At 35.2% G+C, this 15542-nt stretch overlaps 1 protein-coding gene across 23 annotated transcripts in view; it reads right to left on the bottom strand.

Annotated features, from left to right (window-relative positions):
• MYCBP2 (MYC binding protein 2) overlaps positions 1–15542 on the bottom strand; it is a 284800-nt gene that overhangs the window by 123361 nt on the left and 145897 nt on the right. For all 23 annotated transcript variants that reach the window (XM_055244152.2, XM_055244162.2, XM_055244155.2 and 20 more), the window contains 8 exons: positions 13857–14035; positions 11043–11185; positions 9168–9268; positions 8268–8486; positions 5906–6131; positions 4851–4969; positions 4032–4119; positions 1372–1421 (listed from right to left, as the gene is read on the bottom strand). In XM_055244152.2, the coding sequence (XP_055100127.2) occupies positions 1372–1421; positions 4032–4119; positions 4851–4969; positions 5906–6131; positions 8268–8486; positions 9168–9268; positions 11043–11185; positions 13857–14035 (1125 nt within the window). The remainder of the gene's footprint in view (positions 1–1371; positions 1422–4031; positions 4120–4850; positions 4970–5905; positions 6132–8267; positions 8487–9167; positions 9269–11042; positions 11186–13856; positions 14036–15542) is intronic.

Here is a 15542-nt window from a genome sequence, read left to right as displayed (position 1 = left end):
TCAGTTATTATAATCGTAAGACGCAAGACCTAATATTGATTTTGAAGTGTAATTATAAAAACAGAGAGATAATATTAAAGATGCTGAAACCTATGAAGTGCTCTACAGATATTATTTAAATCACTATTACTAACTACATATACCTAGTATAGAAAATAAGTATGATCTAAATTGGTGTTTTCCAAATGTGGGCTCAAAGTTCTCTGATCCATGGCAGAATTAGAAAAACTAAGGACATAACAGAGTCTTCTATTCTAAGATCTTTCCATTTGGGGCTATTAAAATGTCTTTTATTTTATAAGACATTGCTGATAAAAAGTAGTACATTTTTAAAGAGTGTTTTTACTTAATAAGTTCTCGGGAAAAATATTTTTGGAAAATTTTACAAATCTATCAAATCCTAGGGTCTGAGTACCATTGATCCAGTTGAGAGACTCTCAACTCTTCTTCTATCTTCACACCATTGCTAGATGCAAAATTTTCCCCATCACTGATGTTCTCAGTGTGTGGTATCCAATGCGGCTCACTTAGCAGTACATCAGAATCTCTGGTTTGGCCTAAGTAGGTATTACAATTTGACAAATGCTGCCTACAGATTCTGATATTTCCATCCTATTACAGATTACTAGCTAGCTGAAGTCAGAATAATGAAGAAAACAATATAGTTATCTCTAGGCAATTTTGAGAAATATTAGGTTGACATAACAGATCCAAAGGGGTATTGCACTGAAATATAGTACTCATGTATTTCCATTCAGTGCCAAATGTGCTAGTTAATGCCTAAACAAGCAAAAACGGTAAAGCAAACAATAATAAAAACAACAAATGACGGCTCCCAATTGTCTACAGGCAACTAGCCCTAACCACTTAATATGACATACTGGTTTGTCACAGACTGAGCTCACCAACTGTACCGACCTCACCTTTTGCTGCTTCTTATAACACAACTATACATCCTTTGTGAAATGTCTTTCCCCTTTCTCTAGCTGGCAAAAAAAAAAAAAAGAAAAAAGAAAAAGAAAAACAAATTCTTTCAAGATGCAATTTAAATGGCCAGAGTTCTGCAAGCCATCTTCCGCCCCCTTGGCACTTGATTTGTTTTTTCTCCTGAAGATTTGTTTTGTTTTTGTTAGACAAAAACTTGATTTGTTTTTGTCTAACTCCAGAGTCAATTACCCACCAAATACATAGGGCTCACATGCGTTTCTCCCACCAAAGGGAGCAATTATGTTATTTATCTCTATAATGCCAATGAATAAAGTGAAGTACTTAATGAATGAACCCAATGGTCAAGACAAATAGGCTGATCTGAGTGATAATACTTTTTAAATTAATGTACAAAGTTTATCCTTAAAACATTTGGGACAATACCTGCAATGCAGCCTCCTCAAGAATTTCAAGGTCTTCCTCTAATTCATTACCTGTTGTGTAAATAAAGAGTTTTACTAAAATATGTCAATATTTAGTTTGGTTTAATTTTCTAGTCTTTTGCATTCATTACACTTTTTTTTTTTAAATAATTCTGCTATTCCAGATTGAAAAGATTTGTGATTCTGGAAAAAATCCCAGTGGCATACATTTTAATATACAAGATACTTCCAGTGGGAATATACTACAATTCCAATACTCAAGAAGCATCCATGGGTGATTTGCCAAAGATATATCCTACATTTATGAATATAAATGTATACTTTCTGAACTTAGTGTATTCGTTTTGTCTAAAAAAAGAGGGAACAAATTATTTCAGATCTGGGCCGTTATATTTTGGTTGCCTTATAGAAGAGCTATAACTTTAGTAAACGACAGGGACTCACAGAAAAATATAAGGCAATGACTGTATCCCCTAGCCATTTTCTCCTTTATTAGTTAATATAGAACATATTTTATTTATTGATCTTTCTTTGATAGTTTAATTATTAAATGTTACTAATAAAGTAATACTTGTTCAATGGGAAATACTCAACTTGTATAGGAGTGTAGAACAAAAAATTCTAAACCTCTAACCAGTGCCATGCCCCCTTAAAACTATCCAGTGTCAACAGCCTATGTGTTGTTCTAGAAACTTGGTGTGCAAACAAACCGAAAATGTATATGTGTTTCAACCACATACAAACATACTCTTTTTTTTTTTCTTTTGAGATGGAGTCTCGCTCTGTCGCCCAGGCTGGAGTGCAGTGGCGCAATCTCGGCTCACTGCAACCTCCACCTCCTGGATTCAAGTGATTCTCCTGCCTCAGCCTCCCAAGTAGCTGGGACTACAAGCATGTGCCACTATGCCCGTCTAATTTTTGTATTTTTAGTAGAGACGGGGTTTCACTGTGTTGGCCAGGATGGTCTCAACCTCCTGACCTTGTGATCCACCCACCTTGGCCTCACAAAGTGCTGGGATTACAGGCGTGAGCCACAACATACTTTTTTGTAATATAAAGAGTAATGTATGCAAAAATGGGACCTTCTTCTGCAACTTGCTTTTCTTACTTAATATAATTTGGACAGCTTTCCTTGTTAGGCTATATAGGTCTACTTTTTCAAAGAGCTGCATAGACTACCATTGAATGGCTATGCCATTACTTATTTAACCGGTTCCCAACTGAAAGACATTTTGGTTGTTTCTAGGTTTTACAATCACAAGCACTGCTATATTAATCCATCCTTCAACATACACTTTTTGAGTATTTGTGCAAGTATGGATAAAAATTTTTTATGTCAAAAAGTATCTATAATGTAAAATTTAACAGCTATTGACAAAAATAGGTTGCTAGCAATTTTCCTCATGTGGCTAGAATACAAGGTCTCATTTCCGTACATATATACCAATATTAAATGGGAGAAAAGGAATGGAGAAGAATAAAAGGGACCAGGAAGAGAAAAGGGAATAAAGAAGGAAAGGCAGAGGAAGAAAAGGGAGGAAAAAATAATAGTGGGAAGAGTAGTCTTAAATGAAGGAGTAAAGACGGATTTTGGGGGGGTAAGAAAATAAAACTTTAAACCATGTATAAACATTATAGAATCAGTAAGCATTTTTATTTTCAACTTTACTCCCTTGATTATAGATTAATCTGTATATCATACAAATTTGCTCCATATCAAAAAGTACCATTTCTGCCACTGCCTCATCTCTGTTCTGCTTCAATGAAAAAGTCTTCTAAAGAGCTATCTATATTCAAATGGACCCCCCTTCCTTACTTTCCATTTTCCCTCTCTACTCTGAAAGTGCTTACAGTTCTCTCATTTTACTAACATATTTCTTATTGCATATACAAGCAACCAACAAGTCTTCAAGTCCGATGATAGATTTTAATTCACTTCTCAGAGCATGCAAAAATCCCAGGAACATCCCCTCTCCTGGTTTTTCTCCTACTTCACTGACTGTTCCTTCACAGTCTCATTTGCAGCCTCCTCTTCCTGTTCCGTGCATCTTTGAAATTTTGGTAAGTCACAGCTTTAATCCTAAGCTATCTTCTCTTTCTTATCTACATTCTCTAGAATATCTTTCATACAGTCCCATGTCTTTAAATAACAATCATATTCAATTACATTTCTATCAACCTGTCCTCTGATCTAGACAATGAATATTCAGTTGTCTACTTGATATTTCCACTAGAACATTTAAGAAATATCTAGAACTTTTGGTTTAATACCATATATTCAGTGCTTGGCTGAATATACACACTATACCCACTGCCTAGCTCAAAGCATGTATATGCATAAAAAGGGTGTCCATGTGCATGTGTAAATTAAAAAAGGCCAGAGGATACCCTTCAGTCTCTAAACAAACTCAAATTACCAGTACATGCAGCAGTTATTGCTCATGAATATATGAGATTACAAAATTCATTTTGCAAATCTATTTTCAGACCTTTTATAATATATACATTCTATAATATATATTCTAAATCTATTTTCAGACCTTTTATAATATATACATTTTATAGTATATACATAATATATACATTCTACTCTTATATACAAAGAGTAATACAAACAAAACAAAACCCTATCAAAAAACATCCAGTATTGGCCACACTTACCAATAGGAAGTGCTAGGTCCTTCTTCATCAGAGCTGCTGCACAAACCCCACCAAGATTGGCTAATTCTTTTTCCAACTGGATAACTCCCTATGGAATTGCACAAAATTTGCTGCTTTAAAAATGTCTGAATGATAATACAGATTATCAACAAAATGTGATTTGAATTCAAGCATTACTTTTGAAATCAGAAGGAAGCACATGAAGCTAATGGTTAAATTGAGAGTAGATGAGATTCAGTACTCAATGTTGTGGCTCAGGCTGGTTATAAGGTTCACGTTTAAAGGTTCATTGTTCAAATAACTGTTCATTCATGACTTTGGTCCACTTTGTCCTTGGTTTTATTTTATTGTATGATTTATAACACTTAGACAAGATGATAGTCCCTTTTTGAAAACAGGTTCTACCGCTTACTCAGAAAGGTATAGCCAACTGAGCAGGTTCAGGGCAGGTATAACGATACTTCAAAGGCTGGGTCATGTTGCACAAACTCCATCCTCTTCACGTATTAAAAGTAGCAAAACAGACCACTGCACATAAACTACAAAATATTTAGAATTGCACACCCTAGGTTAAAATTAATTTCTTTTTATTTTTTTTGTAGAGAAAGGATTTCGATATATTGCCTAGGCTGGTCTCAAACTGGCTCAAGGGATTCTCTCACCTCTCAAAGTGCTGCAATTACAGGTGTGAGCCACTGCACCTGGCCCCGACTTTTCGAATAGAGGCAACAGTACAATTTAAGTCAGTCAGAAGCACAACTCACTAGCCCTTAGAAACACAATCTTCCTTAAAAGAATGAAAAGATAATTCATTCTTACCTCATCAGGTCCAGGGCTAAATTCATATCCAATTGCAAAACACTTAAAACCATAGAAAGAAGCTTTGTCATCTTTCACATAATCTGATGCAGTCTCCAATGAAAAAAGGGCCTCATTTCCTAATAAAAATGCCAGAATTGAGTTCAAACTCTAAAACAATTTTATAAAAATTTCCCTGACTTTTATCCAATGGACTTTCTCTTTTATCACAAGATAGGTAAAAACAGAAATCATATACTACATAACTTAAATAGACTTGTGGCGGGGAGCGTTCCTATATCTACTTGAGGAAATTGTACCAAAAATAACACTAGAAACAACAGGTCTATCGCAAATGAATTGTTACTTTTTTTCATAATCAAACTCCCCTGCTTAATAAAGTACTTAAGTTACATGGGCAATCATTTTTCAATTATTTGTCAAATACTGAGGTTAGCCTTTTTATTTTTCAAAGTGGGCAATCCTCTACCCTGGCGTGTGGCTTTTTCTTATCTTTTCCCAAACAAACAAACAAATAGGCAGGTCAGAGTGGAAAGAAGAAGTTTCTGAATTGAAATTGCCTATTAGTTTGAAGGATCACAAGAGTAGTCCTGGTTAACTGGTTAAGAAAGCAACAAACCATAAGTTTTAAAACATAGTTTCTCTTCACACAAGAAAGTGGTTTACAAATTCTCTTACAAGGAAGAACTTCAGTCCTTAGTTAAGTTCCGAAAATTTAGCACTTCCTGGGAAAATACAAGATCTAATCCATTGTTTTCTATAATTTGGACCCAACTACACAGACAGCTAGCTACTCCTCAACGTTAACACTCTGCTTTGCTCAAGCTAATCTTTTTTTCACAAAATCCTTAAAATATTGTCTTCTCCAAAACTTGGATCAGGCTGTGCCCCTTGCCCAGGGTACCTTATTTATTCCTTGAATGCAATCCAGATACATAGTAGGTCTTTAATAAATTTCTCTAAAAATTAGATAAACATTTTCAATGATACACCCTTACTAAATATACATAAATGCACTTATTTTACCACATAAAACAGAAGAAAAAAAAACTTACCTGGTAACACCAAAACCATAGTAGGCCACCCAGAGGATCCTGAAAATTTCTTTAATTCTATCCATGAATTAAGATTTTCATGAACAGATGTCAACTTTGGTCCATATCCTGAATTCTGAACAGTTCTGACAGGAATCAACAAACGAAGGACATCTTCTGACTGTGCAGTACCACACTGAGGGTCAAATTCGATTGTCATCCACCTCACACATTCTGGGAATGTCACCTGAGGTCAACAGGCAAGGCGACATGAATACAGATATATACACACAAACTACACATCTCCATCTGTATGTGTGTGTGTGTCTATGCTTTTATTAAATGACACAACAGGATAAACTACAAAATTAAAATAGAACAAAATGTTACCTATGACAGAGAAGGAGGAACAGAGTGAAGAGGACAGAGATAAAAGCTAGATTTGTGGGCCGGGCGCAGTGGCTCAAGCCTGTAATCCCAGCACTTTGGGAAGCCGAGGCGGGCGGATCACGTGGTCAGGAGATCGAGACCATCCTGGCTAACACAGTGAAACCCTGTCTCTACTAAAAATACAAAAATATTAGCCGGGCGTGGTGGCGGGCACCTGTAGTCCCAGCTACTCGGGAGGCTGAGGCAGGAGAATGGCATGAACCTGGGAGGCTGAGCTTGCAGTGAGCCGAGATGGCGCCACTGCACTCCAGCCTGGGTGACAGAGCGAGACTCTGTCTCAAAAAAAAAAAAAAAAAAAAGCTAGATTTGTTTCATAAATTTGACTTCAAGCTATGTAATTACGTAAAGAATTATAAAACAAAATCCAAATTTAAAAAGGAATTCCTAAAATCTAAAATAAAATAAACGACTCTCTAAGTGTATATCCAATGAACGCATAATCACGCAGAGAGGGAACATTCCAACTTACTTTAAACACAGTAATTTGACATACATTTAGATGGGATATACTTCAAAGACAACACACACACACACACACACACCCCAAATGAAATAATTTAATGATTTTCTAATTCTGATATTGCCAGTGTCACTAATAGGAATTTTAGATATAAGAAAAAGGAGACTGAGGTGTGTCTGTGGTCCTTATTTGAATTAGTATCAACAGTATAAACTCATGAGGTATTTTATCTTTAAAAAACTACATATACACATAAATCTATATATAAACATATATACATTTATGTACATACATAAATATAACATGTGTGTGTATGTATAACAGAAATAAGGACACTTTGAAAAAATGGTTAGTTCCAAGTCTGAGGCATCAAACATATAAAGGGAGCCTGGAACATCTTATCCTACCAGAAAGCAAGGAAGCTAGGAATGACTGCAAGAGGGGTGTCTGAAAGACCCAGCAGGTAAGCTGAAGAGGCTCCCATCTAACAAATACATAGGATCCAGTTTCTTCAACAAATAGAACTCAAGGGAACAAAAAGAGAGAGAGACAGAGGGAGACTTATAGATTTAAAGGGACTTAAGGTTAAAGGGGACTTAAGAGACATACTAATCACAACGTATGGATTTTATATGGATTCTAACTCAAATTATTAAAAATTTACATGACGTTTGAAGACACTGAATTGTTCTCTTCAGTGTGATAATACTATGGTTATTTTTAAGGGTCTTTATATTTTGGAGACATTGTATCAATCAATATCATAAATGTGCTTTAAAACAATATAGGAGATTAGGAAGTAGGTTGGGAATAAATAAGACAGGTCTGACTAAGAGTTGAAACTGCTGAATCTGGGATGATGGATAAACAAGTGCATTGTACTAGCTTGTTTACTTCTATATGCTTAATAGTTTCTACCATGAAAAGTGGAATATTTTACAAGCACACAAAATATAAATTTATCCTTCTCTTCCTTAATTTGCATGATATAATGAAAAAACAAAGAATATGGATTTTGAATACTCTCTAATAACATTAAATTTATAAACATTTTACACATAGTTTTTTAACATTATGTATAGACTACTTTAAATCTTACATTGGGGTTGTAAATTTTCAGAGCTCAGGCTGTGGTACAAATAATGTTAGTTCCAAAAATACAATTTAAAATTGTTATATCTACTACTATTGCAAATCACAGCATGAAGTTTAGCATTATATAACACACTATACTTGTAGGAAGATTTAAAAACAACTCTCATAAACCAATAAAATTTTATCATCTTTGAGATAAAAATTCCATCTTAAATTATTTTATATATCTAACAGTGCCTAACCACCTGCTGATTCTCTATATGTAAATACTATAAAAGAAGCTACACTCGTAAATACAGGCCAGGCATTCTTTAAGATATCATCAGAGAACCTCATGCCAAGTTTTACATTCGAATCACACTAAGAACCAGTGCCTACCTTGTAATGCATCACACAGGCAGGTTTATATGGGTGCTCACTCTCTATGACAGCATAGTGATTGGAGGTTGTACAAGCAGAGAGGCCCTGTTCAGGCTGGTTTCCTGTGGTGCTATCTGTCGACTGATTGGGGTTGAAGGCAGGGGGTGCATACTTCTGATTCAAAATGGCAACTGATGGAAGCAATTGTTGGACAAGGCCAAAGACTTCTACAGCCACCTAGTACACATATAGAAATATGGTTAAATGAGATACACATGAAAGTGGTTCTAAAATTTTGAATTACAATAATTGTTGGTTACTCTAATAACAATTTCCATCTAAATTTTCTACTAGTTAAGTTTTTGTTCAAAGAGAAATCTTTCAATTGATTAAAAAAAGATTTATCTTAGATGTTACATGACAATATCTAAATCTATATTTTTAAACTTTTGTTTTTTCATGATCTGAAGTAAATCAGGTTTTACTTAATTATGCCAAAGAATCAATAGTTTATCATTTCTTCCATCTCTTGAGTATGTCACTATTTTAAAACACTCTTATCCTTTAACATTGCTATTGTTATTAATGAAGACCATTTGGCATCAACCTCATAAATTTGAAAAACCTCGGTTAACATAATCTTTCCTTATATATCATATTTCTAAAATTTCTAAAATCGATTTCCCACTCACAAATTCTTCAAATGTAAAGCCAACAAATAAGCACAGCAATCCAGTAAACAATACTAAGAAGAACAGAGAAGTTTAATAATTAGCAGATCTATCTCTGCTTGTTACCTATATCCCAGATGCCTCAAAGATGCAAGTTTTTGTAAAGACAAGACACTAAGTCTTTTTGTAAAAAAAAAAAAGGTATTAAAAAAAAAAACATTCAAAGTTATAGAATTAAATTACACACCTTGGGAATAGCGGCAGCTACTGGTCCTATGTAGGCTATAATAAGGGGGAGCAGCATGGAAAACAGACTGGAAGAACTCAGCAGTTCTGGAATGTCATCAGCTAAAAAAGGCATAAAAGGCATTAAAACTATAGTTAGAAGGTAATTTCATTGTACTGCATACATGCTATACTAAATCTATATTCTGTCCTTTTGAGCGAAACTATAGTTGACACTAATTGAGTGCTTGTCAAGGGCCTGGTACTATTCTAAAGGCTTTTGAGAATACATGCCTTATCTCAGCTAGTACTTATAATGAGATACTTTTATTATCCCCAATTTTTAGAAAGGAAAACCACAGCACATAGTGTTTAAGTATCTTACCCAAAATACTTAACACATAAGTACATGTACCTGTAAAATAATAGAGCTGGAATCAGAACCTAGGGTAATGGAGACTTTATTTTAAATTACCATTCTGGCACCAAACATGGCTGTATCAGTGACATTAGGCAAATTACTTACTCTGTAACTTAGGATCACAACAGTATTCCTCTCATTTGGATGTTGGGAAGATTAAACGAGGTAATATATATAAAACACTTAGAACAACACCTACACATATTCAGCACTCCAAAAACGTTTAGTGTTATCAAGCTACATTGCTTTCTGTTTTTCCAAGAAAAGCACTTTGCTGATTAACATTTTAGTCAGTTATCCATGAACATGGTGCTGGAAAGATAAGCTGAGCCTATACTGTGAAGACCTTTATTTTATAGGACAATTATTCTCCCAAATACTGATTCCTAGGTCTGCTGTTACATCAAAACAGGGTGCACACTTATTTAAAAAATAGTTTTTTAGCCTAGCTTCAGGCTGTATCTTTACTATTAAAGATAAACCTAATAGTCTTTACTTTCAGCAAGCTTTCCAGGTGGTTCTGATGTTAAACTAGGTTTAGGAATTAATGTTATACAATAAGGAGGTGGAGGTAACAATTTTTTTTTTTTTTGAGATGGAGTCTCACTCTGTCACCCAAGCTGGAGTGCAGTGGCACGATCTCGGCTCACTGCAGCCTCCGCCTCCTGGGTTCAAGCAATTCTCCTGCCTTCTGAGTAGCTAGGATTACAGGAGCCCACCACCACGCCTGGCTAATTTTTGTATTTTAGTGGAGATGGGGTTTCACCAAGTTGCTCAGGCTAGTCTCAAACTCCTGACCTTGTGATCTTTCTGCCTCAGCCTCCCAAAGCGCTGGGATTACAGGCATGAGCCACCATGCCCAGCCATAACCATGTTTTCATAATGATAACCCTGCTGCCAGTGTGAAGAATAACTAAACAACTAGATGGAGAACGGGGGAAAGGTAGCAGTGAGATTATTGGGATATTAACCCTATATTAAAAAATGACATGTACTTGCACCATGGCAGTCTAAATGACAGCAGGAGAAGAAGTGAAAGAGAGGAGAATACAAACTAGAGAGATTCCAGTGGAAAAACTCATAGAGCTGAATTTAGACAAGTGCCTCTGAGGAGATGGCTAGGGTTCCCCAGAGTTTGGGGTGGATAGCGATACATTACTGGAAACAGAACAGAGAGGAAGAAAAAGCTTTTTTGACTACTAAAAGAAGAATAAAGACCCAGTTTAATTCAAATACAATTTTTCTTTTACTAAATTAACTAAGAAAATAAGAATATATAACTCCTTTTGAGCATTCTAAATAATTCTGCATTACAGTATGGAGAGTGTGACTTATCCAAAATTAATGCATGCGTGGATCTATAACACTTAGATTCTATAAAATTATATAATAGAAGGTTCCTCTTCAATAATTCTATGCAAAAATTTAGTGAATAAAGAATCTAAAATATGACTATTGAGAAAGAAAAAATCTTACCATCCACAGCAAGAGCTCTGTGCAGGAGGTCCTTAGAGGCTCGAACGACAGTGCTTACAACGGACAATGCTCTGCTACAGTTTTTGTCTTCTTCATTGGCTTTACTCAGAAGTTGGGATTGTAAATCTCCATCAAATTCACTCCTGTAGCATGAGCAAACATGAGATTATTTTACAATGGTAAGTAAAACATGATCCAATGCCAGAAATCATATCTAGATCTGAGATCCTCATTTAATTTATAGCTTTTTCAAAGTTAAAAAAGTAAACATGTAACTATATAGAGAATTATAAGGGCTTTGAAGAAAAATAAAGCAGCATAGGGCATAAAGTGAAGGGTGTTATTTTAAATAAGATCAGTTCTCCAAGGAACTCATATTTAACAAATACCTGAATTAATTAAATTATTTACTTACTTGAGACAGAGTCTTGCTCTGTCACCCAGGCTGGAGTGCAGTGGCATGATCTCGGCTAACTGCAACCTCCACCTCCCAGGGTCAAGCGATTCTCCTCCTTCAGCCTCCCAAATAGCTGGGATTATAGGCATGCACCACCACGCCCAGCTAATTTTTCTGTTTTTAGTAGAGATGGGGTTTCACCATGTTGGCCAGGCTGGTCTCGAACTCCTGACCTTGTGATCCACCCATCTTGGCCTCCCAAAGTGCTGGAATTATAGGAGTGAGCTGCTGCACCCAGCTGACCTGAATTTTTTTTTTTTTTTTTTTTTTTTTTTTTAAGACCCATGAGAAGAGCTGAGGGAAAACTGTCAGGGCCAAAGGAACACACTGGTGAATTAAAGGAACAGAATGAAGCCATGTATGGCTGGAAGAACAGGAGAAAGAGTGAAGGGTGATGGTGGGAAGGGAAACAAGAGTCAAACTGTGTAAGGTTTGTAGGCCACATAATGACTTTACATTTTATACTGGTATGAGAATGGGAAGCTGGGTTTGGAGCAAGGGTAGAATTTGGTATGATTTATATTTTTATCAAATCACTCTGGCTGTGCTGTGGAGAACTGATTGTAGGAGACCAATAGTGAAAGGAGGGAGACTAGTTTAGAGGCTTATTACAGTTAGCAGGTAGAGGTTGCAGTGGCTTGGTCTAGACTATTAAATATGGAAGTAGAAGAAAAGGTCACATTTAGGACATTTTAGAAGTACAGCTGACAGGACTTCTTGATGAACTAGGTGTAAAGTACGAGGGAAAGGGAAGTCAAAAATGACTCCAAGGTGTCTGGCTGTAACTGTGGAAGGGAGATGAATATTCTCGCCACATGAACCCTCAGATGTCTACTAGCCAACTATAGTGAACATCCTTAGAGAGAAAGTGCAGCATACTGGTTAAGGGTGTATCACCTGAAATCTGACTTCCTGCCTACAAGTCGCTGTAGCATAACTTACCAGAGTCATGTGACTCTGGACAATTCAGCGTCTCAGTTCCATCATCGTGAAATAGGGATAAGAAAAGTACCTACCTCCTGGGGTTACTGCGAAGACAAGCCGAGATAACAGGTAACACACTCAAGGCATGGCCTGGCACACAGTAACTAATACCATCTCCACTAGTGTCATCCAAATGAAGATGTCAGAAGAGAGACCTGGAGTCCAGGGCTCAGAGGTCATGAAGACTAGGGATGTAAACTTGGGAGCTATCAGAGTAGGATGGTATTTAAAACTAAAGGACTTTAATATTTTTCATTTTTAAAAAATGTAAAGCTAAGGGTATTTAAAGCTTAATAGAAAACATGAAAATACTCAAAACACTGTATTTTGTATACAATATAAAGTTTGGATGGCAGATGCTGTTAGTGGCTCTCCAGCTTTCTGAAACATGTAACTCTTACACATAACAGAGTTTTTAATCCATAGTTTAAGAAAGAGAATAACGTACTATTTATTGCAGTGCTTATGTAACAAAGTTTTTCTTGACTGGGGCAAAAGACTAGACAGCTTTTGTATTTCAGCAGCAACACTGAACTACATAGCTATTTACTGCCTGCTATTTCCATTCTATTTCTCATGGAAAGAGGAAGCAGAAAATCTGTATCTAGAGAAAATTATTTTATACTATCTACCTAGGTACCATCCCTAGACTCTTTATGAAGGAAAGGGAGGAAGCAGCAAGCCTCTGAAAGTGACATGGAAATTCAGTGATTTAATGCCAAGTCAGGCTGAGGACAAATGCGGTAAATGGTACTCATAACTACCTAAAACGCCAGCTTTGCCGCTACAAGAAAAATTCAGACTCAGTGAGAAATGTGTATTTAAAAGATTTTTTTAACCCAAGGGTTGTTATCATTCTTTATTTTCCAAGATTTACATAAGGAATGGTTTTTGTTAAAAACATTGTAAGAAACACACTATAATATATTCTAGGGCCCCAGGGGACAGGTCCAAGATTCACAGACATCAAAATATTCTGTGACTAGATAAAAGGATCAAGGCAACACCACTATCTGAGTAAAGTCTATCTGACCATTAGTTTGAGGTATTTTATAAAAAGAAATGAATACCCTTTAAATTTGAAATTGCAGACCAGAAATTATAGAGTGACAGCAACAGCACATATGCCCAGTGCACAAACATTTCTATTGAAGAAATAACAGCAAAAATATTTTAAAGCATTAACTTTTGTAGCAAACATTGAATTTATATATTAAAATGAGATTTCTTTATATGAATTTGTACAAGTATGTGCTAAGAAGACACACTGTACAATTTAATTATAATTATCCAGTTAGCAATTTTACCTGGTAGTAGACTGTGTACGTTCTACCACTGTAAAGTATTTCCCTTATCTCTATATATTCACCCACCTATAGTAGAGTATCTGTGGGATCTGTCCTCTGGTTTGGTTTGTGCCGTTACTGCTCAAGCTGCACGTACTGAATGTGAACGTCACACCATCAGGGCACTGAACTGTGGTCATTCCTCCATCTCCATTGGCTGTACGACTTCCATAGTTCCTCAAGCGCACAGCATATTTAACATTTTCCTTCATTATAAAGATGTAAAAGATGTTTACTTTTATTCACAATGTACAGTGGATATACAAAAAGAACTCTAGCAATAAAACAGGCAAATATACTGAAATTCTTTGTCATATTTACAGATGATATAATTAAATAAGTTTTTAATGAATCAAACATGATGACGGCTAACATTTACTGAACACCTGTTGCATAAAAGCAACTGTCCTAAGTACTTTACGGAATTTAATTAATCCTTAAAATGACCTCATGAGGTAAGTGTGATTACTATCCCTATTTTACAGATGAGGAATCTGAGGTTCAGAGAAGTTAAGTAACTTGTTCAAAGTCACGCAGCTAGTAAGTGATGGAACTAGGTCTGAACACAACCAATGTAACTAGCGCCTGCTCTTAATTTTACTGCTAGAATATTAGCCATTATAATATATATTTTATATATATATTATATATAATATATATATATTATATATATAATATATATTATATATAATATATTATATATATAATATATATAATATATATAATATATATATAATATATATAATATATATAATATATTATATATAATATATATTATATATATTATATATATATTATATATAATATATATATAAAATATATATATTATATATAATATATATATAAAATATATATATATATATAATTTTTTTTTTTTCTGAGACAGGATCTTGCTCTGTCACCCAGCCTGGAGTGCAGTGGTGCAATCTTGGTTCAATGTGGCCTCCTCTTCCTGGGCTCAGGCAATCCTCCCACTGGTGCGTTCCATCACACTTAGCTAATTTTTTAAGGTGTTTCTGTAGAGATAAGGTTTGACTATATTGCCCAGCCTGGCCTCAAACTCCCAAGCTCAAGTTATCCTCCCTCCCTGGTGTCTCAAAAGTACTGGAATTACAGGTGTGAGCTATTGTGCCCAGCAATAAGAGATTTTAATTGCATAAACTGATACTTTTCCTTGACTAGTTTAACTTTTAAAATAATTTTAGATGTGAGAAAAAAATAATGGTGAGTCTATTGTATTTTTAAGAAAAACTCAGAGATAGAAATATATAGGCAAACAGACATGAGAAAAAAAAATCCATAGGAAAAAAGCTGTCCAAAATATAATGCACTGTACTTTGAAAATGTGAGCTATAGAAACTAATGCTTTATGACCCATGATATAAATTTCACAATAAAAGCTTTTTGGTTTTTCAGTATCTAAATTCTTCCTGATGAAATCTCTCGTGTATCGATCTTATCCAAAATTTTGCTCTATAATGAAATTTCAGTTGAATTCAGAAATACTTTAATTTTATTTTAACATTTATAATTACTTTGATGTGGTAAAATTTCTCTATTTTGCCAAATATTGTTAGAAAATAGGCTGGGTGCGGTGGCTCATGCCTATAATCCCAGAACTTTGGGAGGCCAAGCAGGGTGGATCACTTGAGGGCAGGAGCTCAAGACCAGCCTGGTCAACACAGTGAAACCCCTCTCTACTAAAAATACAAA

The sequence above is a fragment of the Symphalangus syndactylus genome, chromosome 15, assembly GCF_028878055.3.
Source record: "Symphalangus syndactylus isolate Jambi chromosome 15, NHGRI_mSymSyn1-v2.1_pri, whole genome shotgun sequence".
Classification (NCBI taxonomy): Eukaryota; Metazoa; Chordata; class Mammalia; order Primates; family Hylobatidae; genus Symphalangus; species Symphalangus syndactylus.
This window is presented reverse-complemented; position numbering and strand designations above follow the sequence as displayed.